This window comes from Equus caballus, chromosome 1 (assembly GCF_041296265.1).
Source record: "Equus caballus isolate H_3958 breed thoroughbred chromosome 1, TB-T2T, whole genome shotgun sequence".
Lineage (NCBI taxonomy): Eukaryota > Metazoa > Chordata > Mammalia > Perissodactyla > Equidae > Equus > Equus caballus.
The window spans coordinates 10,625,452-10,652,617 of NC_091684.1; the positions used below are offsets into that span (position 1 = coordinate 10,625,452).

General features: G+C 39.3%; 3 protein-coding genes across 6 annotated transcripts in view; 1 reads left to right on the top strand and 2 right to left on the bottom strand.

Moving 5' to 3' along the window:
• ACADSB (acyl-CoA dehydrogenase short/branched chain) overlaps positions 1-7,607 on the bottom strand; it is a 62,054-nt gene extending 54,447 nt beyond the window's left edge. The window contains exon 1 of one of the 3 annotated variants that reach the window (XM_005602174.4): positions 7,305-7,607. In XM_005602174.4, the coding sequence (XP_005602231.1) occupies positions 7,305-7,346 (42 nt within the window). In that variant the 5' untranslated portion in view covers positions 7,347-7,607. Of the gene's footprint in view, positions 1-7,178 lie in introns of all 3 variants that reach the window. The other 2 variants (XM_070276008.1, XM_070275999.1) reach the window with 2 other exon arrangements.
• On the top strand, positions 7,489-26,687 carry IKZF5 (IKAROS family zinc finger 5). Of its 2 annotated transcripts, XM_005602176.4 has the most exons (5): positions 7,491-7,713; positions 9,229-9,377; positions 16,817-16,993; positions 19,065-19,247; positions 22,556-26,687. In XM_005602176.4, exons 3-5 carry the CDS (start codon positions 16,861-16,863, stop codon positions 23,497-23,499), a joined length of 1,260 nt encoding a protein of 419 aa, XP_005602233.1. In that variant the 5' UTR covers positions 7,491-7,713; positions 9,229-9,377; positions 16,817-16,860; the 3' UTR covers positions 23,500-26,687. The 2 variants fall into 2 exon arrangements, with proteins under 2 accessions (XP_005602234.1, XP_005602233.1); XM_005602177.4 differs by lacking the exon at positions 9,229-9,377 and having other exon boundaries at positions 7,489-7,713.
• The window catches only part of PSTK (phosphoseryl-tRNA kinase), a 41,330-nt gene continuing 31,855 nt past the window's right edge, over positions 17,692-27,166 (bottom strand). The window contains exon 7 of the mRNA XM_070276074.1: positions 17,692-18,390. Within this exon, the coding sequence (XP_070132175.1) occupies positions 18,314-18,390 (77 nt within the window). The 3' untranslated portion in view covers positions 17,692-18,313. The remainder of the gene's footprint in view (positions 18,391-27,166) is intronic.

Sequence of the window (27,166 nt, forward strand, 5' to 3'; positions counted from 1 at the left end):
AATGGATTGAACTCTCCAATCAAAAGGCACACAGTGGCAGGATGGATCAAAGAACAAGATCCAACAATATGCTGCCTCCGGGAAACACACCTCAGCCCCAAAGACAAACACAGACTCAGAGTGAAGGGATGGAAGACAATACTCCAAGCTAACAATGAACCAAAGAAAGCAGGTGTTGCCATACTTATATCAGACAAAGTAGACTTCAAAGCAAAACAGATAAAGAAAGACAAAGAGGGGCAGTATATAATGATAAAAGGGATGCTCCACCAAGATGACATAACACTTATAAATATATACGCACCTAACACAGGAGCACCAAAATTCGTAAAGAAACTATTAACAAAACTAAAAGGAGACATCAACAGCAATACAATAATAGTAGGGGACCTCAAGACCCCATTAACACCAATGGACAGATCATCCAGACAGAAAATCAACAAGGAAATTATAGAATTAAATGAAAAATTAGATCAGATGGAACTAATAGATATATATAGGACACTTCATCCAAAAACAGCAGGTTACACATTCTTCTCAAGCGCGCATGGAACATTCTCAAGGATAGACCATATCTTGGGAAACAAAGCAAGCATCAATAAGTTCAAGAGGGTTGAAATAATATCAAGCATCTTTTCTGATCATAATGCTACGAAACTAGAAATCAACTACAAGAATAAAGCCGGGAAAGGGCCAAAAATGTGGAGACTAAACAACATGCTACTGAACAAACAATGGATTATTGAAGAAATTAAAGATTATCAGGAGACAAATGAAAATGAAAACACACCGTACCAAAACACACCTGACAAGGACAACACAAAGAAGGAAAACTACAGGCCAATATCACTGATGAACATAGATGCAAAAAACCTCAACAAAATTTTGGCAAACCAAACACAGCAATATATCAAAAAGATTATACACCATGACCAAGTGGGATTTATACCAGGGACACAGGGATCGTTCAACATCCGCAACTTAATCAACGTGATTCACTACATTAACAAAATGAGAAACAAAAACCACATGATCATCTCAATAGATGCACAGAAAGCATTCGACAAGATCCAACATCCATTTATGATAAAAACCCTCAATAAAATAGGTATAGAAGGAAAGTACCTCAACATAATAAAGGCCATATATGACAAACCCACAGCCAACATCATACTCAGCAGACAAAAACTGAAACCAATCCCTCTCAGAACAGGAACAAGACAAGGGTGCCCACTTTCACCACTCTTATTCAACACAGTACTGGAGGTTTTGGCCAGAGCTATTCGGCAGGAAAAAGAAATAAAAGGAAGCCAAATAGGCAACGAAGAAGCAAAACTGTCGCTGTTTGGAGACGAGATGATCTTATATATAGAAAACCTCAAAGAATCCATAGAAAAACTATTAGAAACAATCAACAACTACAGTAAAGTTGCAGGGTATAAAATCAACATACATAAATCAGTAGCATTTCTACATGCTAACAACGAACTAACAGAAAAAGATCTCAAGAACTCAATCCCATTCACGATCACAACAAAAAGAATAAAATACCTTGGGATAAATTTAACCAAGGAAGTGAAAGATCTATACAACGAAAACTACAAGACCTTCTTGAAAGAAATTGACGACAACATAAAGAGATGGAAAGACATTCCATGCACATGGATTGGAAGAATAAACATAGTTAAAATGTCCATACTACCTAAAGCAATCTACAGATTCAATGCTATCCCAATCAGAATTCCAATGTCATTCTTTACAGAAATTGAACAACGAATCCTAAAATTCATTTGGGGCAACAAAAGACCCCGAATTGCTAAAGCAATCCTGAGAAAGAAGAAAAAAGCTGGAGGCATCACAATCCCTGACTTCAAAACATACTACAAAGCTACAGTAATCAAAACAGCATGGTACTGGTACAAAAACAGATGCACAGATCAATGGAACAGAATTGAAAGCCCAGAAATAAAACCACACATCTTGGACAGCTAATCTTTGACAAAGGAGCTGAGGGCCTACAATGGAGGAAAGAAAGTTTCTTCAACAAATGGTGCTGGGAAAACTGGACAGTCACATGTAAAAGAATGAAAATCAACCATTCTTTTTCACCATTTACTAAAGTAAACTCAAAATGGATCAAAGACCTAAAGATTAGGCCTGAAACAATAAGTCTTCTAGAAGAGAATACTGGCAGTACACTCTTTGACATCAGCTTCAAAAGAATCTTTTCGGACACCATAACCCCTCACGTGAGGGAAACAATAGAAAGAATAAACAAATGGGACTTCATCAGCCTAAAGAGCTTCTTCAAGGCAAGGGAAAACAGGATTGAAACAAAAAAACAGCCCACTAATTGGGAAAAAATATTCACAAGTTATTTATCCGACAAAGGGTTAATCTCCATAATATACAAAGAACTCACACAACTCAACAATAAAAAATCAAACAACCCAATTACAAAATAGGCAGGGGACATGAACAGACATTTCTCCAAAGAAGATATACAGATGGCCAATAGACACATCAAAAGATGCTCATCATCACTAATCATCAGGGAAATGCAAATCAAAACTACACTAAGATATCACCTTACACCTGTTAGAATGGCAAAAATATCCAAAACCAAGAGTGACAAATGGTGGAGAGGCTGTGGAGAAAAGGGAACCCTCATACACCTGGTGGGAATGCAAACTGGTGCAGCCACTATGGAAAACAGTATGGAGATTCTTCAAAAAGTTAAGAACAGAAATACCTTATAACCCAGCCATCCCACCACTGGGTATCTATCCTAAGAACCCGAAATCAGCAATTCCAGAAGTTCCATGCACCCCTATCTTCATCGTAGCATTATTCACAATAGCCAAGTCATGGAACCAACCTAAGTGCCCAGCAACTGATGATTGGATAAAGAAGATGTGGTATATAGACACAATGGAATACTACTCAGCCATAAAAAAGGACAAAGTCGTCCCATTCACAACAACATGGATAGACCTTGAGGGTATTATGTTGAGTGAAATAAGCCAGACAGAGAAAGACGAACTCTGTATGACTCCACTCATAGGTGGTAGTTAACATATGGACAAAGAGAACTGATCGGTGGTTGCCAGGGGAAAGGGTGGTGGGGGGAGGGCACTAGGGGTGAATGGTATACGTACAACCTGACTAATAATGATGTACAACTGTAATTTCACTAGGATGTTAACTTTCATAACCTTAACAAAAAAAAATTTTTTTTAAAATTAAAAAAAACCAAAACCCTTTGGCAAACAGCACCTCAGAATCTCAATGGCTCTTGTTGGTATCTTGAAGATCAATTTCTATAGTCAACAAACTGGGTGTGGCAGACAGCAGGTTGAGAGAGCGTTTTCTACCAGGCTATAAGGAGAAAGGCCACATTTTCCCACCTTCATGGAGCACAGGTTTATACCAGCAGTTCTCAATTAGGGGTGCGATTCTGCCTCCAGAGCACATTTGGCGGTGTCTGGAGACATTTTTGGTTGTCACAGGGGTCAGGGGTGCTAAACATCCTATGATGCACAGGAAAGCCTCCTACAACAGAGAATTATCTGGCCTCAAATGTCAACAGTGCAAAACTGACAAACCCTCATCTAGCAAGGTTTTCCTTTTTAGGAAAAAAGGAAGCACGACAATACAAGCCCAATGTAACGCTAGTATGCAAGGATCCTGAGAGAAAGGAGAAAGAATCTTACGGCTGCCAGAGATCTTTATGGCTATGTAGTCTTCCTGGCACCTGCTGCCAGAATGGTGGGAAACACAGATATAGTTGCATGTGCAAAAAAAAATGCCATTTCTGTACTGCTGAGTAATGCTGCTGTTTGGGAACACTCACTGCTATAGGAACAAGAACAAACGCAACACCTTAAATGTGATTAAGGCCCTGTCTTTTGAAGCTGTTCCACGCCTCTGCCAACTTGCCAGGTTAGCTATCCTGGAATAATTCTTTCTTAAAGAAACACGGTATATTCCTACCTCCACGTATTTGTGTACACAGCTCCTTGGCATGGAATCTCCACCCTGGGCTGCTTTACCTAAACCTAACTCGTCAATTCTTTCGAACCTCAGTTCAAGTCCCACCGCCTATATGCACATCTGTCCATGTTATTTATTTGGCGTTGGCAATATGCTGTCTTCTACTGTCCTAATTTGCACTTCTTTACACATATACTTTGTCTCCTGAATTAAAAATGTAATTTTCTTGAGGTCAAGGACCCTGTCCTAAACTTAAAGATCCCTAAGACTGATCTCACTTTGCCTGGGCAAAGGCACCCCACCCCCTCCACCCAGAGTTATTGGGCGGATGAGCCAGAATAAACCAACAAATCCAAACAAGACAGGTCTCTGATACCTCTAAGGAAGGGGAGGCAGTCGTGAATGAAGGTTAAGTTTACAATCAAACCAGCTCTATCACTTTCTAGCTGAGCAAGTTTTAGTCAGGCACTTAATCTTTTTTTCTTTTTTTTTTAAGGAATATCAGCCCTGAAAACATCTGCCAATCCTCCTCTTTTTGCTGAGGAAGACTAGCCCTGAGCTAACATGCATACCCATCCTCCTCTACTTTATATGTGGGACACCTGCCACATAATGGCTTCATGAGCGGTGCCACGTCCACACCCGGGATCCGAACCAGCTGGCCCCCAGACACTTAATCTTTGTCAGCATCAGCCTCTGAAGCTCAAAGATTAAACTACTTCCTAGGATGGGGGCCTGCCCCGTGCCTGAGTGGCTGAGTTCACATGCTCTGCTTTGGCAGCCTGGGTTTCGTCAGTTCCAGTCCTGGGCGAGAACATGGCATCGCTCATCGGGTCATGCTGAGGCAGCGTCCCACATGCCACAACTAGAAGCACCCACAACTAAAACATACAACTATGTACTGGGGGGATTTAGGGAGAGAAAACAGGAAAAAAAGAAGATTGGCAACAGTTGTTAGCTCAGGAGCCAATCTTTAAAAAAAAAATTCAACTGCACACCCCCCCCCCCGCCCCGAAAGTAAATTTAAAAAAATCACTTTAAAATTGGAGATACCAAATGTTTCAGCTTTAAAATTACAGGAATTGGTATGGCTTATGAGAATCAAGTCAATTTAGAAGAATTTAATGAATACTTAGACACTGTGTCTCTACGTCAAATAAATTTGTACCTGTTGTCTAAAACATGTCACTGTAAGAGGTATTCCAACACGCAGTGGGGGGAGGGGCAAGGCCCACATCCTGAGTTTCTGTGTAATGAATACAAGGTTAAATGCCAACGTGCTTCATTATGCTCACTGCTTGTTGTTGCTTTACGTTAATTAACCTAATGCAAATGAGAACAGTGATTTTCATGATGTCTTTATGTTCCTTGGGATGTAAGGATCAATATGGTATATACATAGTTCTGCAGGTTTATGGGGCAATATTTAATACTGAACTTAGAATCGACGTGGATGTGGCCCTATTAGGTAAATGGTCAGTTGCTGGAACTATAGTAGGCACATTTCACCCACTGCCTTAGCCTCTGCGGTAGACACAGGCAGAGTCCAGCCTCGGCAGCATCTCTCCTAAAGCACAACGAGGCGGAGGAGGAAGAGGTATCAGAATTTGCTTATTAATGTCACTTCATCCTTCAAGATTCATATGTTCCTTCATACAGTGAATTATGCAATGTTCATTTCTCTATTTCCAAATAGGTCAAGGACTGCCGATCTTCCTCTGGATAGAGCTTTCACTGAGCTCTGACTTGAGCCAGGATATCTCTTCTAAGATTTAAGTACTGCATTTCTTACTTTAGGTCTTAAGTCGATCCTTTCTCTGCTTTCATATCCCCAAACCAGAACTTCCATATCAGAATCTCTCTAATAAACCAAGACAGGGCACTGCGCCAGGGACTCAGCATAAAGGGGGCCTGTTTGCCTTCGCTTTTTTTCTGAGGAAGATCAGCCCTGAGCTAACTGCTGCTAATCCTCCTCTTTTCGCTGAGGACACTGGCCCTGAGCTCACATCCACGCCCATCTTCCTCTACTGTACATGTGGGACGCCTACCACGGCACGGTGTGCTAAGCGGTGCCATGTCCACACCCGGGATCTGAACCATTGAACCCCAGGCCGCCGCAGCGGAACAGGCGCACTTAACCGCTGCGCCACTGGGTCGCCCCCCTTTGCCTCCTGTGTGACATTTGCCAAGTCAACAAGTGCTCTTTCCTGAACTACCAATCTATAAAAACAAAACCGGACACTAACTTCCCTCTATTTCCAAAGAAATCTTAAAAGATGGAATTATTAATGAACTTAAATTTCTTTTTTTAATTGTGCGATTAACTGGGATCCAACGCCTTACCAGGTACACTCACGTGTGTTGCTTAACGACAGGGACATCATCTCAAAAATAAATCATTAGGCAATTTTGTTATTGTTGAACATCAGAACGTACTTACACAAACCTAGACAGGACAGCCTACTACACACCTAGGCTGTATGGTACTATTCTTATGGGACCACTGTCATATATGCAATCTCTTGTTGAGAAGAAACGTTAATGAGAACACCGACACAAGAGGGGTTGAAGAATCAACAGTTTGCGTCGTCGGGGCAGAGAGGAGAATTAGGTACAACAGGTGGATATTCCCGGTTTCAGCTCAAGCTCTAAGAAGCGAGACGGGAACGGGTTCCACTCTACCGCGGTGAGCTCACCCATGGAAGATGCTCGGGTCCCACCCATGGACTAAAGTGCAGAGGGAATTCGTCTGGTCGTTAAGTGCGACCAAGTCCGAGGTCCCTTCCGAACTTTGGAGCAGGGCCGCGGAACGGAGGACACGCATACACTCTGCTCAGAATGAGACTGTGCCTTTATTTTCACAATCTTTTGGGGCGGGGGGGAGGAAATGTAATCGTTGAGGAAAGACGGCATCGCAGAGGTGACATCTCTGCAAAATGGCTCCAAAGATCCGAGAGTCGGTGGCTCCCAGGGCCCAATGGCCTGAAAAGGAGATCTTGCAGACGTTACTCTGCAATCCCATACAAGCTGCTCGTTCTGCCAAAGAAGCTTCTAGACCAGACCTCAGCCCCCTTCTCACCAGATGCTACACTCAGCCCTCCTTACACAAGCGGAGCCGGCTCGGCCGGAGGCCTGGAGGAAGGTCAGGGTTGTGGCCGGCCCGCGGTCAAAGGTCTGAGACCGACCTGGTGGAGCGACGGAGGGCGAGCCCACGACGAGGAGGGGGCGTCGCCGTCACGTTAGGAGAAGACCCCAACGACGGGACTAACGTCTTCCCGGACCCCCAGGACGCCCGCCGCGAGCGCACTCACCAGCGCGCCGCCGCGCAACAGTCGCATTACCATTCCCTCCATCCCCGCCGCTGGTCTGGCCGCTTAGCGGATCTTTGGAATACCTTCTTCTACGCCTCCGCTCAGCGCTTCAAGGCTTGGAGGCGGGCAACGCCAAGGCCCCGCCCCCTCGGCCTCACCACCCGCCCCCCTTGACCACGCCCCCTCGTGCCTACGGAAACCCGAGAGAGACAGATAGGATCCTCTCCGCTTTCGCTCTACGCCCTGCTCACGCGAGACCTGGGCAAGGCAGTGGGGCGGGAAGGGAACTGGAGACACAACAAACATGGCGGCGGTAGCGGCTGCGAGGGTGACGAAGACGGCGGCGGTGACGGCGACGGCAGCGGCGTTGAACAAGGCGGTGGGGGTTACTCGGTGCGGTTGTCAGGTGGTAAGTAGTAGGCTGCTCGCTCGGACGGCGGCGACATGGCTGAACAGGACCGTTAAGAAGGAGCGGCGGGAAGCAAGAGCCAGGATCGCGGCGGGCCAGCTAACCCTGCCCGAGACTCAGCCCCAGTGGAGGGTCGGGCGTGGTCGGTCGGCCTGTCGGCCGGCAGGGTCACCACCCGGGTCGTTCCTGGCCCGAGTGCGGAGGGTGCGGTGCCTGTGGTCCGGGAGCCCCGAAGGAGTGGCGCCTGGTCTACGGCGCCGTTGGGCAGGGGCTTGGAGGCTCCAGAGTCGGAAGCTGCCTCTCGCTCTGACAGGTGGTCGTGCGGGGGCCGCCCTGAGGTTTGCTCTTCACCGGGTCCCAGGGGTTGGGGGTCAGCCGAGGCGCGGGTCTCCTAGGTGTTCCGAATCCTGGTGAGGATGTCCCTTCGAATCTTGGTGAGGATACCGCGCCGACGCCGGTCCCCGGCTGCTCGTTGGGAGAAGGACTTTTAAAACCTTCGTCTTTTATCTAATGATACTGCGGGATCCATTTGTTCACTCTGTTTTGGGGAGATGTGAGGTTGGGGGAGGACTTTGCAGCAAAGAGCTGTTCAGGTTCATGCAGGGTTTAAGTCTGTTGTTAAACTGTCTGGAGTGGGAGTAGCCCAGCCATGCACCTAGTAAGTGTTCGGTAACTGTGTGACTCTGAATTAAAGTTAGGTTGGTTCCAGCTATCACTAACCACGTGGCCCGTTTAGTGTCCCCTTTATGTGTTATTCAGAAGCTGACTGAAGAGTGACAAGCGGGAGAACAAATAAAGGCTCTTTAAATTGTGAGATCTAAGGAAATTCAGTTTAGAAGAAACTAAACTTCTTTAAAACGACTTTTTAAACGTCTGGATTAACAATTTTTAAATTCCATTTAATTTTGATTTATGTCTTGCCTTCAGCACAGCTACAGATGAGTATACATTTGGGAATTCGTTACAGCGAATTGAGATGTTTGGTATTTTTTGCCCCTAGGGGTCCAAAGTGTTTCCTAGAAAGCCCTGAGTGTTTGGGACTGCGCTAGAGAGGATAATACAGATGGGAATCAGATGTTCCCCTATTGGGTGTGCCTGGTGGGGTGTTTTTTTAACCCTTTCCCACAAATGTTTTCCTGTAGGACTGGCGCATTGTTTTTATGCCACTGTAGCTGTTCAGCAGTACTAAGCCTGATCCTTTTAGAAGTATATTAAGAGCAAATGAAATTAATAACTTGAATTTAGAAAGACATTGAAAATTTTCCAAAAAGGAAATCTTAAGAAATCCACTTGGGGAAAAAAACAATAGTCATACTACTGCATGTTACTGTTCGGTGATTCTTTGGATCTTTTGTTGGAGTGAACCTGTTGCTTTGTTCTTTATCTCTTAGCTTAATTTTCTCTTCTGGTAATGGTAAAATTGGCACAAGTTATTTTATTAGTTTATTAAGCCTGTAGATGCTAATTAAGTTTTTGTCATAAAGGTTTTGATTCGTGGTGTACTTTTCTTTGCAGACCTCTGTGTGGCTTTCCAATTTTAGTTGAAATTCCCTCCATGGCCTTTTGGAGTCCCTTGGTGTGTCTCCAGAGTAAATTTTTATTACTCTACATTTCATCAATGTTGGAGTGGCAAGACAAAGGAGGAACTGATTTGGGGTGAAAAGGTTAGATTGTGACTCTCCTTTTGGATTTCTTGTAACTTGTATCAAAAATGTCCCTTTTTTGACTTCAAAGAATTTGGTTTTTTGACAGTTCTATAATCAGAGGAAATGTGTTCTAATTCTCTTTGAAGGTCCGTGTTACTCTCTATACAAACCAAGCCTCATTTGTCAGACCTCTCCACTGATGTGTATTCTCTGACAGAGTAAATCTTTCAGTGATGACAATCATTAGGCTTTAAAAGTAAACACAACTGCTGAACTGCAATCACTTTATGTGGAGAGGCCTGCCTAAACCCCAAATTATTATATAAGTAAGTTACTTGTAAAGCGTTCTACCTTATGGTTAGTAACCCTTCTTGAAAATAGTAGGTAAATAAAATAGATCTTGCCATTCTCTAATCATGTTGTTCTCAGAATATTCCCATAGCTGATAAAAAAGATAGACTTTGGGAAGAAGGTAGGGGAAGAGCCTCTTCTGGTCCTTGTATTACCTCTATTGCATAGTTGTGGTTGTTTTCTAATTCACATCATGATGCCTCTGTTTTGTGAGCTCCTGGTTAAGAGGTTGTGTGTGCATGTGTGTGTGTATTGATGAACAACTTCCCATTTATAATATGAGACTGAAGAAGAAAGATCAGAGGACCTGGTATGAATAAATCCTTTATCAGAAACCAAGGAAGATCAGAGAGTAGTTTAAGTTACCTGCTTAAAGGTAAAGAGGTTTTTGTGTCTTTTGGGATACCAAAGCTTATTTCTCAAATGCTTCTTTCCTTCACTAGCGTGGGTGGCCTCTGGTTATTTTGTGAGAGCCTTATTTTTGAGCCTTGAGCAGAAAATTTGGGAGAAGCTATCGGCATAAAAGTAATTTAGGTACATTCTAGCTAGTTTCTAGATAGACATGTACCTACACCCCACAGAATACCATACTAGACCCTTAGTTTAACTTCACTCAGAGTTATCACAGGGAGGACTCAATTTCTGTTGTATCATGTGGAATGATAATCATAACGTATGGGAATACTTCTCTTTGGTTGATATAATTAGATGTCAATTAGCAGAAAAAGTGGATCAGACTTGGAATACACCACCCAAATCTATAACAAAATTGGAGAACTCTTAAATATGTTTATTTTTCTAATTACATGATTTTACACATTGAAATTTTGTGTGAGTAACTTTTTGGCTAACAAGCTCCAAGGTGTTGAATTCATGGCTAGTAGAAAAGATGTTTTTAATTAAAACATTATAGTTCGCTGATTTCATAAGGTAGATTTTTATGTTATGTTTGCAAAGGTTCTTAAGTTTGTCAGTGTCTTAGAGGCATCTCTAGATAGCACTTAATTTGTGGAGTTCTTAGACTGAACTTTCAGTCCTGAGACTGATGATTACTTTATTAAAGAAAGGATAGGATAGGTTTGGATATAAAACCTTTGTTTTCTTTCAGTATCAGGGAAGCTTCTGTAGTTTCAGAATTATTGTTCTTTTTCTGTTTATTGTGCTTAGAAATACTGACTTGAGATAGAGAAAGCTGGGTTTTGAACCAAGACTCTATTCAGATTTGGGCACCTTTCATTCATGCTAGTCTGTTCCACAGACTAGAGCTCTGCAAGGGCTTGTCTGTGCGTGTTCGTGTGTGTGTGTGTGTTTGTGAGAGAGCGTGTGAGAGAGAGGGGAGAGAGACAGAGGTGATGTAGGTCAAGTGGGCACAAAAATGCTTAGGGATGGAATGATGCTTAATTTTTAAATCCTTGCAGAATGTCTGAGGTTATAAACCATATCAATATAATTTAATCTCTAAGAATAGTTTTCTTTCATGTTTACAAGTTATCTTCCCTTTTTGCATTGGTATCGTTTGTTTTTGTTTTTCTTTTTTTAGTCCATCATACATTATGATTGAAAATCACACAATTTATGGCAGGGAACACAGTGAAATTTATAATGTGACAATGTGGTAATAGCCAAGACTGTCAAAATATGCCAGCCATCCTCTGTAATTAGGCTCATTTGTGTTCTTCAAATTTGAGATGCATGTGTAAAAATATCATTTTCTTCTGCCTGCTTACTGGCAATCTCGTGCATTTTTTTTACGTTGTCACAAACCGAAGCAGTGTTATACTTTCTAATCAGGATATGGTAATATTTTTCTTGCTTTTGAAGCCTATCAAAATATATTCAGATATTTTCCAGTGGAAACATATCAGTTTTCGTATGAACTGATTGGCAAGAAGTGATGCTGAGTTGCAGTGTAAATACTCAGATTTCTTTCTTAATTAGAACTTTTATAATTAAAACACAGACACTCTGTAGGGCCTTACAGCTTTTACAATTTTAAAAAAACACTATTTCCTAGATCATCTTCTTTTTTTTTTTTTGGTCTTATATTCCCCCAATCCTTATACCTTTTACCTGTTATTTTCTTTTTTCCTTTTTATTGTGAGGGGCCTCTACCTCCAGTGCTGTGTTGAATAGCAGTAGTGGTAGAAAGCATTCCTGCCTTCTTGATTCTAAATGGGATGCATCAAAATTTTCTCCATTAATTGTAATATAGATTTTTGGAGATATCCTTTGTTAGCTTGAGGAAGTTAAAACATTCTAAGTTTGAATAAATGAGTCCTCTGTAGTTTTCCTGCACCTAGTGTTGCCATTGATACTCCTGTTTCAGTCTGATTGTTTTCTTATGTGGGTGGGCTGCCTTTTCTCTCCAGAAAGTTTTATATTGTTTTCTTTGTCTTTGAGGTTTTTAAATTTCACAATAGTGTGTCTAAGTGGTGTTTTATTATCATATATTCTATTTTGCATTCTATGCTCCCTTTCAATCTAAAAGGGATCTTTAATTCTGGAAATTTCTTGATCATTATTTTTAAAAAACATTTCTGTATTTTCCTCTGTCTTTCTGGAACTCATTCTATACCTCTGTCTGCTATATTTCTTACCTTTTTTTTTCATACTATTATTTCATTATGATTTCTTTGATTATGTATGGAGACTTTTTTCTTTAGAAGATTGGCCCTGAGCTAATATCTGTTGCCAATCTTCGTCTTTTTTTTTTCCCCCTCCCCAAAGCCCCAGTACATAGTTGTATATGTTAGTTGTAGGTCCTTCTAGTTCTTCTGTGTGGGACACCACCAGAGCATGGCTTGAGGAGCAGCGTGTAGGTCCACGCCCAGGATCTGAACCGGTGAACTCCCAGCTACCGAAGGAGAGCACTCGAACTTAACCACTCGGCCACAAGGCCAGCCCCCATTTCTTACTTTTTTATATATATTTTTACTTTGTTCCCTAGTCCTGTGTGTTTTGAATTGTCCTTTTTTCCTTTCAGCTTTTTTGAAATAGAGTCTTATTATAGATTATTCTTGATCTAATTCTTAATAATTTTTTTCATTGGAGCTGACTGGCTCACTTTTTTTTTTCCCCTAACCAAAGGGCTAATTTTTTTTTCTGCTTTTTCTCCCCAAGTCCCCCCAGTACATAGTTGCGTATTTTAGTTGTGGGTCCTTCTAGTTGTAGCATGTGGGACGCCACCTCAGCATGGCCTCATGAGCTGTGCCATGTCTGCACCCAGGATCCGAACGGGTGAAACCCTGGGCTGCCAAAGCAGAACTTAACCACTCGGCCACGGGACTGGCCCCAAAAGGGCTAATTTTTAAGGACAAATAATTAGCAGGAAAAGCTATAGTCACAAAACAGATAATACTACAATGATTAGGAAACGTGGAAAACCAAAGTAATCATGTAAGATGGGCAAAAGCAACTGAAACAAACTTGTTCAGAAACCAATACTAATCCTTAAGATTGAGAAAGTTGAGCCAGACTAAAGCAAGTGACTTAAAGAGGTGGCCTAAAAGAATAAAATAATAGGAGTTGAGTTTGGGAAATTGCAAATGGTGTATATGAATTAATGAGAGACTAAGGTGGACCATGTTTGTTTCATTGTAACTAAGAAACAGATGTATAAAATGATAACATAAGAGGCTCAGTTAATGACCTTTTAGAAAAGGGAAAACACTTTGAATATGGGACAGTGAAGAATTTCTTAATCTAAAGTGTAACCATTTTTTGCTGCAAAAATAGCTACTGTTGTCTGAGAACATATCATATGCTGCACATGTGAGATACTTTACACATACATACCTGTAAAACTTAGAACAGCACTGCAGGTTGGTACTGTTATCCCATTTTACAAAATAAGAAGCTAAAGCTGAGAGAAGTCCCTGTTCAGAGTCTTACAGCTAGTGTGTTTGACCTAATGCTATAATATTCTGTTCATCCAGAGGATAGACTTCAGTAGCTTCAACCTTCTAGAAAATAGTGAAAAGGGGTAGTGATAATAATACCTTTTTGAAACCTCTTGGTAACTTCTAAGAAGGGAGGAAAGGAATTATTAACAAATGTTGCATTAAGAGTAGTAAGACAGGGCCAACCCGGTGGCGCAGCGGTTAAGTTCTCACAGTTAAGTTTGCACGTTCCGCTTCGGTGGCCCAGGGTTCGCCGGTTTGGATCCCAGGTGCGGACATGGCACCACTTGGCAAGCCATGCTGTGGCAGGCATCCCATGTATAAGGTGGAGGAAGATGGGCATGGATGTTAGCTCAGGGCCAGTCTTCCTCAGCAAAAAAAGGAGGATTGGCAGCAGTTAGCTCAGGGCTAATCTTCCTCAAAAAAAAAAAAGAATAGTGAGAATTTGGTCACCTGCACAGCTTTATTTGGCTAAATGTGTGTGGCATAAAGACCAAATTAGATGTAAGGAGAGAGGAAGCCAAAAAATACAAAAATAAGATATATCAGTCTGGAGCCAGTAAACAGGAGTTTTGGTTTTGGTCAGAAATCAAAAACAGCACTGTGTTCTTCATTAGTTCCTAAGGATATTACTGCACTGTTGTACAGTATATAATCTATAGTAGTAACGTAGTCAAGGGTTAGTCTATTTCCAGTTAAGTCAATTAAAATAGTTTTGGTTCTTAAAACGCTACTCAAGCTTTTGTTAATTGGGAAATGTGCTTTTATGGAACCCTCTCATTTCACAACCTTGCAGTTCTGCCATTGAAAACTTAGGCTGAAAAGAACCCAGAGTAGTTCAAACATTCTTAAAGAAGAAAAATATAACTTGTGGATTTAAATTACTGAAATATTAAGACTGTGTAGTATTAATGTGAGGATAGACGAAAATAGACCAGTGGAACAGAATAGAGAATCCAGAAATAGAATCACATATATATAATCACCTGATTTAGAAAGGTGATAATAGAGTCTAGTGGAGAAAGGCTGTTCTATTAAATTCGTGTTGCCAGAACAATTGGATATCTCCTTGGAAAAAAAGTATATTTTGACTCTTACCTCGCATCATATGCTAAGCTCAATTCCAGATAAAAATGTGAAAGGTGTGAAATTTCACAAGGTTGTAAACTATCATCATCTTAATAAAAAGTAAAAAAAAAAAAAAGTGACAGGTGAAAAAAATCATAAAGCTTTTAGAAGAAAATACAGGAGAACATCTTCAAGTAAGATGTTGGCAAGGACATAAACCCTAAATGTAAAGGAAGAAAATGGGTAAATTGGACTATATTAAGAACTTCTGCTCATCGAAAGTTACCATAAGAAAATGGAAAGGCAACTACAGAGTGGGAGAAGATACTTAAAATACACATATCTAATAAAGAACTCATATCCAGAATATGATAAAGGACTCTTACATATTAATTAGAAAAAGACAACCCAATAGAACAATGAGCAAAAGACTTGAACAGATACTTCACTGAATATGAAGTAGAGGATATCTAAGTGGCTAATTACCATAAAAAGCACACAACTTCGTTAATTATCAAGGAAAACAGATTAAAACCAGAACAATACCACCATACGCCCACCAGAATGGCTAAAATGAAAAAGGCAAACAATACCTGAGTGTTGGCAAGGATGTGGAGCAATAGAACTCTTGTTCACTGCTGGTAGGAGTGTAAATTGGTATAATCACTTTGAAAAACTATTTGGCATTATCTCCAGCTGAATATGTGCATACCCTATGACCTAGCAATTTCAGAGCCCTTGGGGCACAGGCAGAGTAGCGCTGGAAGGGGCACAAGGGGACTCCTGGGATGCAGGTAGCCTTGCTGTTTCTTGATGTTGGTGCTTATTTCATGGATATGTTCACTTTGTGATAATTCACCACCCTCTACCCTTAGAATTTATGTGCTCTTCTGTGTGTATGCTATGCTTCAAGAAGAAGTTAAGCATACATGCTGAGAAGTGACAAATCTTTAGCTTTATGAGAACTTTTTTAGATAGAAAATTACTCATTAAATAGAGTTTAGGAAAGGATATTTTTAGCATAAGACATATTTAAGAAAACTATACAGTTGCATAAAAATATTTTTACTAGAAGAAAAGACCTTTTGTCTCCTGGGTGTTAGACTTCCTCATCTTGTTCTTACTAGAAAACTTTCTGGTTATTTGATTTGTGAAATTGGGCCATAAACCTACGTGAGGACCAGTTTAGTTTGTGATTACAAAATCTCACTTGAGACTTCCCTTCTGTACATCAGCATCAGGGATTTTTTTCTTTCATAATTTTACCCCCCATTCTTAGAGTTAATAGGATGATGAGTGGTGGTGGAGGTGGTGATTTGGATTTTGAGGGCAGGGGTCGGTAAACCACAGCCTGTAGGCCAAACCTAGCTCTGTGTCTGTTTTTGTAAAGCTGTGTTGGAACACAGTCATACTCATTTGCTTACGTATTGTCTGTGGCTGTTTTTAGATACAATGACAAAATTGAGTAGTTATGACAGAGACTGCATAACCTGTAAAGCCTAAAATATGTACTATCAGGCCTTTTAGAGAAAAGGTTTGCCACCCCCTCTTCTAGATCACCTTTTCTAGATTTTTCATTCATGTGAACCCTATGATTTAAGAGACTTTGCTGTTCCATATGGTAGTCACTAGCCGTATTTGGCTATTTCAATTGAAATAAAGTAAAAATTTAAAACTCGGGTCATTTGTATTAGCCACACTTCAAGTGCTCAGTAGCTGCATGTGGCTAGTAGCAGCTGTATTGGACAACACAGATATGCAGCATGTCCATCATCCAGAAAATTCTCTGACAGCCCTGATTAAGCCACTTGGTTTCTTTACTGTCTCCTTCATTGATAATCCTTGCTGATGTACCTATTTCTTTCATCTGGACTTTTCTCTTTTTTCTGTCTTTGTAATTTCTTTCCATCCTGTAAGACTAAGTTTGAATCCAGTTTATTTAAATGTTAAATATATTAATGTTTCAACGTTTTGTATATGTCTTATTTAGTTCACCAGGAAGAGTATAAGATATTTAAAGGCTCTGTTCTCTGTTGCTTTGTTTAGTGCCTTGCACATAATAATCTTTGCTACTGTGGTTGTTTTAATATGTACTGAATCTCCTTAAATAGTGTAAAATTATTTGTTTTTTTTCCTTAGGTATAACAAACTGTAAACTTCAAAAAAAAAACAAAAAAGCAAAGATGGGTGAAAAGAAACCAGAGCCTTTGGATTTTGTGAAAGATTTCCAGGAATACCTGACTCAGCAGACCCATCATGTGAACATGATTTCTGGATCAGTTAGTGGGGACAAAGAAGCAGAGGCTCTTCAGGGAGGTAGGCTCATCTTAAAACTATCACATAATTCACTTTTCATAAGTGTATTAGTGTTTGTGTGTAGTGATCCATATTATGAAGGCCACTCTTCACAAATGTGAATCATTCCATTTTTTTCCTAGAAAGATACAGGGCAGTTTTTTTTCCTTCTTTAAACATGTCAGATTTTCACTGAGGGAGAATGAAGCTCCCCAAGGGCTTAACATAGTCTAGAGATGCATTATGGTCTTGTCGGAATTAGGGGTTCTAAATACCTTTCCCTTCCTCCAGGTTCTGTTAGCTAACAGTAGACACAAGGGAGTCAGGCATCACCTTCCTTCACTACACAAAGGATTCGGCCATGAGGAAATCTGGGTTAGACCTGAGACAAAATAGGAGTTTCTGTTTCTTCTCTTTTAAATGAAGGAAGGGCTGACCATGTTTACCTATCTAGGAGGAGAAACTAGAATAGAGAAAGCAGCGACCCGCTTGAGCCTGCCACAAATAGACTTTGTCTAGTTTGCTTAGCACACAGGTTGGAATCTGTTCCTGAACCTAGCTCAGGGGTCAGCAAACTACAGTCTATGGGTCTGATCTGGACCGCTAACAGTTTTTGTATTAACTACAAGGTAAGAGTGGTTCCTATATTTAAAAATGGTTGGAAAAAAAATCAAAAGAAGAACGTCATTATGTGTGAAAATTATATGAAATGCACACTTCAGCATCCATAAATCAAGTTTTATTGAAACATCATCACACTTGCTTGTTTACATTTCTATAGCTGTTTTTGTGCTACAACAGCAGAGGTGAGTAATTGTGATAGAGACCATGTGACCCACAAAGCCTAAAATATTTATTACCTGATCCTAATAGGAAAAGTTTGCTCACCCCTGCTCCTGACCCAGATGGTCTGTGGCCTTGTAGTCCGCGGCCGAGCAGAAGAGACCAGGCATCACCTGGGAGCTTGTTAGAAGTGCAAAATGTCAGGCCCCACCCCAGATCTACTGAATCAGAATCTGTATTTTAATAAGCTCCCCAAGTGATTAATATGCATGTTAAATTTTGACAGTCACTGGCTTGGGAAAGCAATGGGAGACAGGGAGACACTGAGCCTTGTTGTCCCTCCAGTGCAGTGTCACTGTTGGATATTGGACTTGCACCAACCAGCAAAATCACTTCTCTTCTGGTGAGGGGTGGAGGAAAGAGTGGAGCAGGGGCCTTGAATTGTTCACACCAGCACTGTCGCCTCCTGGAGATGGAGTAGAGGTGCTTTTCCCATGAAGCTGTAGGAATAAAAATGTCCCTCCTAACACCCTAGTGTACAGATTCCTGGACTGAGATTCAGGAGACCAGGGTTGTAGTCCCCACCGTGTGCTGGTTTTCCTGATGGTGAGCACTTGGCCCTTCAGTTTCTTTATCTATACAAAGAAGTCGTCAGGTTAGATTAAAGCAAAGAGCCAAACAAACATCTTTTAGCTCTCAAATTCTTACAGTTTTAACATTCAGAGTATGTGCTTAATTGGAATTTTAAGATCCTAAATGCAACCCAGAATTTAGAATAGATGTATAAACTGAGTGGAACAGTGCAGAACATTAATTGCTTTAGACAAAAGTAAAGAGAGTTAGAATTTTAGGTGATATCGTGTCTGCCAATTATAATATTTGTAGAAATGACTAGAATCTTAAACACGTGTGTTACAACTAGAATATACAGCTATATACCAGGGGGCTTTGGAGAGAAGAAAAAAAAAAAAACGTGTGTAATTATGCCTTCACTATTTACTCCCTTCTGTTTCCTTACCTGTCAAATAAGGATTATACCCTGTTCACTTCTTCAAAAGCATGTTGAGGACTGATGAAATTTATTTGTAAGTAACTTGAGATCTCCATATAAAAGGTTGTCAAAAACAGAATATAATAACTGCTTTTGTATAGAATTAACCTCAGTTCAGAAAGTCTGTATTATTTTATGAATTTAACTTTTGTGCTAAGTAAACTGTCAATTTATGAAAGATTTTCTACCACTGGACTAAAATGCTACATTGAGTTGATTCTGAGATGTGTAATTTCTTTTGCTATACTCTGTTTATAGCTGGAACAGATGGTGATCAGAATGGACTTGATCACCCATCTGTTGAAGTTTCCCTGGATGAAAACTCAGGAATGTTAGTAGACGGGTTTGAAAGGACCTTTGATGGGAAGCTCAAGTGTCGGTACTGCAACTATGCCAGCAAAGGAACAGCCCGGCTTATCGAACATATTAGAATCCACACAGGTAACAGAGAAATGACTGGAGAGGGCATTTCTTTAGGGACAGGAGAGGGGCCAAGGAGGGCAGGTTGATCTGCCGTATAAGTAGTCAGAGAGTTTGAAATAGGGGTTGATACAAAATTTGAATAACTAGGGAAGTTACTAGGTTTTTACAAAGCAATAGTGTAACAACATAAGCAGGAAGTGAGGCTCTTGTAGAGCTTCCCCTTCCTTAGCCGTCTTTCTTCTTGATCCAGGTAATCTCTTAACATCTATCTGTTTCTCTCAACACCTCTCTGCTTGTCAGGCGGGGCAGGTTAATGCTGAAGACTGTATGAAGTGATAAAATGTTTTTTTCTTTATTCTTACTAATTACTTTTCAACTGCAGACTGGGGAAAAGGTTTCAATACAGTTGCAGACAACACTGCTAATCCTCAGGTCTCCCCCTAGCCATCCCTTCTGTAAACAGGGTAACTAACTACACCTATAGTTACCGTAGTTAGCTAACTACCCCCTGCCCTGGCCCAAGACCAGGTCAGGTGTCCCTCCTGTGTGGCCCATGGCTTCCCATGTTGAGTTGTGGTGGCCTGAAAACCTCCTGAGGACAGGGATTGTGTCAGGGCCATCTTTGTGCCCCCAGAGCCTAACAGAGCATCTGACACAGGTACTCAGTACTTGTTAAATAAAAGACTCCAAATCTCGTATTCCAAATATTTATTTTACATATTTGTGCCATCTTCAACTAACAGCACTAACTAAAATTGTCCATCCTGGCAACTGAAGAGGAGAGGAGGAAGGCAGAGGTGAAGTGCTGACAATTTTGAAAGGATACTTTGCAAAACTCATACCTGGACTAGGAAGCCCGTTGCACTTTTGAGCTTTTTATTTAATATAAGGACATTTTTAGAAAAGTTTTTTGTATTTTGTTTTCCTGAGAGGGGCTACTAATATGTGTGTGTGTGTGTGTGTGTGCGTCTGAAGGTGTATGAAGAAGTGTTCATGTATAGATGTGTATATGAACATATAACTCTAGGGCATATTTTTGATGAAATCATTATGTAGAAAATATTATTGTCAGTTGTGCTGTTTCTTCTTTCCCCAAATGCCAGTTGAAGCCATAACAATTTTTACCCTATATTGATGAATAGACTATATCTGTATGTCTCAAATTGTTGCTAATGAGTTCTTAAGCTTTATTTAAGCTTGCAGATTTCTTTACAATTTTTTTTTTTTAAAGATTTTATTTTTCCTTTTTCTCCCCAAAGTCCCCCGGTACATAGTTGTGTATTTTTAGATGTGGATCCTTCTAGTTGTGGCATGTGGAATGCCACCTCAGCATGGCTTGATGAGTGGTGCCATGTCCGCGCCCAGGATTCGAATTGACAAAACCCTGGGCTGCCAAAGTGAAGCACGAGAACTTAACCACTTGGCCACGGGGCCAGCCCTCTTTACAAATTTTAATGCTTTTGTGCAAATGTGAATTTCTGAAAAGCATTTTGTTTATTTATTTATTTACTTTTTAAGAACTGTCATCATAATTTAAGCCTTTAATTAGCATTCAGAATCAATAGAGATATTTTTCCAAATTCCTGGCCAGAACACAGTAAGTGATTTATATATTTTTAGTTAAGCACTCTTTGTGTGTGGTAAAAACATTTTATTTTATTTTTTTATTGTGGTAACGTTGGTTTATAACATATAAATTTCAGGTGTACATCGTTATATAGTTTGTTTTCTATGTAGATCACATAATGTTTACCACCCAAAGACTAATTACAATCCATCACCACACACATGTGTCTAATCACCCCATCCCCTCTAGTAACCACCAATCTAATCTATTTCTATGTGTGTGTTTGTCATTTTTATCTTCTACTTATGAGTGAAGTCATGTGGTATTTGACTTTTTCCCCTCTGACTTATTTCACTTAGCAAAATACCCTCAAGGTCCATCCATGTTGTCACAAATGGCCGAATTTCATCCTTATGGCTGAGTAGTGTTCTATTGTATATATACCACATCTTCCTTATCCATTCATCCCTTGATGGGCACCTAGGTTGTTTCCAAGTCTTGGCTATTGTGAATAATGCCACGATGAACACAGGGGTGCATGTATCTTTATGCATTTGTGTTTTCACGTTCTTTGGAAAAATACCCAGCAGTTGAATAGCTGGATCATATGATAGATCTATTCTTAATTTTTGAAGAATCTCCATACTGTTTTCCATAGTGGCTGCACACTTTGCACTCCCACCAGCAGTGTATGAGGGTTCCCTTCTCTCCACATCCTCTCCAACACTTATTGTTTCCTGTCTTGTTAATTATAGCCATTCTGATGGGAGTGAGGTGATATCTCATTGTAGTTTTGATTTGCATTTCCCTGATAGTTAATGATGTTGGACATTTTTTCATGTGCCTTTTGGCCATCTGTATATCTTCTTTGGAGAAATGTCTGTTCAGATCTTTTGCTCATTTATTAATTGGATGGTTAGTTTTTTTATTGTTGAGATGTATGAGTTCTTTGTATATTTTGGATATTAACCCCTTATCAGATATATGGATTGCAAATATCTTCTCCCAATTGTTAGGTTGTCTTTTCATCTTGATGGTTTCCTTTGCTGTGCAGAAGGTTTTTAGTTTAATCTAGTCCCATTTGTTTATTTATTCTGTTGTTTCCCTTGCCCAGTCAGACGTGGTACTTGAAAATACGCTAAGACTGATGTTGAAGAGAGTACTGCCTATGTTTTCTTCTAGAAGTTCAATGGTTTCAGGTCTTATATTCAACTTTTTAATCCATTTTGAGTTAATTTTTGTGTATGATGGAAGATAATGGTCTACTTTCATTCTTTTGCATGTGGCTGTCCAGTTTTCCCAACACCATTTATTGAAGTGACTTTCCTTTCGCCATTCTATGTTCTTGGCTCCCTTGTTGAACAATAACTGTCCGTAGATGTGCGGGGTTTTTTCTGGGCTCTTGATTCTGTTCCATTGGTCTGTGTGTCTGTTTTTGTGCCAGTACCATGCTGTTTTGGTTACTATAGCTTTGTAGTATATTTTGAAATCAAGGAGTGTGATACCTCCAGCTTTGTTCTTTTTTCTCAGGATTCCTTTGGCTATTCAGGGTCTTTGGTTGTTCAATATAAATTTTAGAATTCTTTGTTGTATTTCTGTGAAAAATGTCGTTGAAACTTTGATAAGGATTGCATGGAATCTGTAGCTTGGAAAAGCATTTTATTTTTGATCAATTTCTAAATCTAACAAATGGACAAAACATGAAACTTATAAATGAGCTACTCTCGCAGTTGTTTCCCCATTTTTTCTTTTTAAACAGGTGAGAAACCTCATAGATGTCACTTATGTCCATTTGCATCTGCTTATGAGCGTCATCTGGAAGCCCATATGCGTTCCCATACAGGAGAAAAACCATACAAATGTGAATTATGTTCCTTCCGCTGCAGTGATCGAAGTAACCTGTCCCATCATCGAAGGCGCAAGCATAAAATGGTACCAATTAAAGGTACTAGGTCTTCCTTAAGCAGCAAGAAAATGTGGGGAGTTTTACAGAAGAAAACAAGCAATCTGGGCTATAGCAGAAGAGCACTAATCAACCTAAGTCCACCTTCTATGGTGGTTCAGAAGCCAGACTACCTTAATGATTTTACCCATGAAATCCCAACTATCCAGACTGACTCCTATGAAAGTATGGCGAAAACCACATCAACTGGTGGCCTGCCAAGGGATCCCCAAGAACTCATGGTTGACAACCCTTTAAATCAGCTCTCAACTCTAGCAGGACAGTTGTCCAGTTTGCCACCTGAAAACCAAAACCCCGCATCCCCTGATGTAGTTCCCTGCCCCGACGAGAAGCCTTTCCTGATGCAGCAGCCCTCTGCCCAAGCAGGAGTTTCTGCCGTGTCGGCAAGTATTCCTCAGAGCTCCTCTCCCACAAGCCCCGAACCTCGGCCATCACACGGTCAGAGGAACTATAGTCCAGTGGCAGGACCGAGCAGTGAGCCAAGTGCCCACACGAGTACTCCTAGCATAGGAAACAGCCAGCCAAGCACTCCAGCTCCCACCCTGCCCGTCCAGGACCCGCAGCTTCTGCACCACTGCCAGCACTGTGACATGTACTTTGCTGACAACATTCTTTACACTATTCATATGGGATGTCATGGGTATGAAAATCCTTTTCAGTGTAACATATGTGGATGCAAATGTAAAAACAAGTATGATTTTGCCTGTCATTTTGCAAGAGGGCAGCATAACCAACACTGATTGAAAACAATCACATTATGCTTTAGTTAGTTTTACCTTTTTGTGTTTTGTAGTTTTGCTTATTGTTTTTTTCAGCGGGGGTGGGGTGGGTGTCATCCTTAGCAAGCTGTCTGCTAATTTAAAGTTTATATATTATATTTATAGAATATAAATTTGACAGTGGAATCAAAATTTTCTCCTTTTTCTCATAAAAATCTGTCAGAGTCATTTATGTATTAGAACAGTTAGGCACATTGGTGTCTGTTTTTCCCTTTCATTTAGACATTTGAGAATTTGAGTGCAATCATAATCTTACAGGGGTTCATTTAAATTTCCCACATTTATGGTCCATGAAAACTTCAAGGCTGATCAATACTCTTGATATTTCAGTATATACATTGGAACTAGATGTTATTTCTACCTTATTTCAAAATGGTAGAATAAATCACTTTCTCTTACAAAATCTGTTACAGCTGATTTCAGTGTTTAGTAGAGGAATTGTGTTTAAAATTGCTCTTAATTGAAATGCTATTTAGTTTACATAGCTTAAGTTGAATCAGTAGTTTGATTTCAACTGATAATAGTACAGCTATTTCACTGTAGTAAATTTTTTCCAAAGGGGAAATGTAAAACAGTTAATTCTTTTTAAATTAAAGTTATAAAAATATGGGGTAAAAGTTCTGAAATGAAACTTAAGACTTTACATTGAAAAATGGAGATTAATTTGTATTAAAATACCTGTTTATTCAATTTCTAATGTAAACACATCAATTTTCCATTGGACTCTTTTTATTATACTTCTAGTTAATTATAAAAACCAGAGGCAAATACATGAGAACGCTAGACATATCAGAAGATTATCTATGAAGATGCCTTTCTTTCTTTTAATTTGAACCTTTTGTTAAAATCCTTCATTCTGATGCCCTTAGTGTCAGATGAGGTTGATAACTATACTGAGAATCTGTTATTCCTCCTATTCCTTTGATGACCAAAGAGGTACAGTGCAAGTCATCCATCTTATTCCTAGGAATAAGTCCTTCAGAAAACATCTCTGAAATTTCCTTTTCCTGCCTTCTATTTGTTGCCCATAATTTCCAAGAAAAGGTGGGTATAGAAACACATGGAAAATGTGATGGTGAGGTAATGTTTAGAAAAATGAGAACATATGTCCAAAATGAATTCTGGTCTCCTCTTCAGAATTGGCCATTTAAAATATTTTCTGTGAGTTCAAGTTGTAATGCTTATTTGCAGTTTTACTAGTTTTTCGTGTACAGTGACAAAACTATATGGAAACTGTGACTGAATTTGTCGCCTTGGTAGGAAAGGATAAAAAAGTGTGAAAATAGATATAAAATTCATTTAAACATGATATTTAACTTGTTTACAAAAATAAGACCTGCTAAATAAATCTAGAATAATTAATTTTAAATAGAAGGCTATTGTTTTTATATTGTGTAATAACTAGCTTATTCTGAAGAGAGCTTGGTCAAACAATAAAATATATTGTTACTAACTGTTGGTTTCTGAGTACTGTGCAAAAATTTTATTTTTAATTTGGTTCAAATCTTGGAAGTGTTACTAATTGGCTTCTTAAGGAGAAGTTATCTTATTAGTATTGATAGTTATTCTAACTATTAAGCATTTATTAACCAAAAAGGACCTTTACTCTTAAAGTACAGAAAAGGGAAATATTGATGGTATATGTCCACAAAAACCCCCAAGTGCCAAGTTAATGGATCTTCTGCCCTCCCTTCCAAATGCTAGAAAGCCATTAAAAGGAGTACTTGTGGTTTAAAATCCAGTCTAAACTAATCTCAATGGCATTATTCAAACAGCAGCATCGAGGAGTTTCTCCAAACAACTATGACTCTCGTCCTTGTCAAACCCCAGGCTCTAAATCTATACTTCTGTTTCTCTCTGTTGCTTAAATTGCTCACTGCTGAGATCAGTTTTAATGCAACCATTTTCAAATGTATAACTTGGCCCTAGTATTTATTTACTGCCAGAAAGAAACAGGTTCCTGTCATTTGGAAGCTTTTGTGATTATTTTCTTCCCTCTCACTTCTATTTTATTCTTCAAATAAAAGCAATACACCAAAATAGAAAATGAAAGTTTTCGTTAAACAAAGAGGAAAAACTCTCTTGTTAAACTAGTTTCTTAGCTATTCTGGGCCAAATAGTGACAAATAGATTTTTTCTGAGAACGAAAAAGATGGATGTGTTTTGAAGGTGCATTTTAATTTAAACATAGAAAAGATTTTTTTTCTTTTGTAATTACAAACTAGAATGTATAATTCTAATTTTCCTATGACTTAAAGAGCACAGTTGGTATTCCAAAGGTGTCGATGCTTGAAAGCTACAATTCTGAATGCACTAAAGTTTTTGAAGCAAATCTACCTTACAAACTCTTTTTAGTATTCTATTTTTTAAAGATTGAGGATTTTATTTAAATTTTCTGTGAGTTAAATTCTGTATTTGGAAAGATGTTAGTATCTTCCATTAAGTATTGAATATGTTTCTCCCATATTATTTTTAATATAGAAATGAGTTGCTGGGGAAAGTTTAACATGCACTATTTATAGTACTTTGCTGTTAACAGGCAATGTTCTTAAACTAAATTTATTTTTGTTCAGTGAACGTAAGTTTAGATTTTTAGAGTTGGTAGATAATTTATCTCCACTAATATTTTTTTAAGAAACTGTGAAGAGATTAACAGGGAATAATTTTATTTCAGATTTTACTAATATAGTAACTTCTTGAAATTCAAGTAGAGCCTAGATTTTTACTTTGAAAAACTTCCACTGGATATTTTCCAGTGCTATTTCATTTTAGAAATGTGTTTGCCATTCATCTGCAGAATTGTTTGACAAAGGGAATATTACTAAAGTTCAGAGATAAACCTCATTTTAAGTTCTACAAAAATATTAAATGGATGTATTTAAAAAAATTCCCTGCTAAGGACTTTTTCATTAAATAGTCTTAGAGGGTATATGATTTCTAGAACTTGTTTTTGTAAATGTGTACTTTGATGTAAAGAACATATTTTGTATGCAAAACATAAAACTTGAGTATGGTTGCAAAACACTATATTGTTTAGGGATTCCAGAAAGCATTTTAATGCTGAAATAACTATATCTAGTATGTAGTTCATATTGTGAATGAAGCTTTGCTTTTGTAATATATGAATAAAAAATAACACTTTGTAATGATCTCGAGTTTTCTTTCTTGAAAACTAGGATCCAATTAGTCTTTTAGTAAGTTTCCAGTATGTAAAATGTTAATTTAAAAAAAAAAAGGTTTTATGGCTACATTGGTTTGAATTAGTAGAATGCCTTACACCCAGGAGAAGATCTGTCAAGAGTTGAAAACAAACACTTCACACATCTGCTCCTTGCATTGTCTTACCTACATGCAAACATTGTCTCTTTCCTAGTTTCTTTGCTTTAAGACCCATTCAACATGACTCCTATCCCCGCCAGCCCCACCCCAATGGTTCTGGCACATAAATGAGGAAGGCTGTCTCAATGCGTAATTATCCATGTCACATCTGACAAGTGACTGAAGAATAATTTCTGTTTTGACAAATGGATCTTTTAGAATTGACTGATTTTTTAAAAAAAATAAGTGGCAGTTCACATCATTGGCCTAGAAAACATTCAGTAATACAAAATTGTTTTAGTTTGCAAAT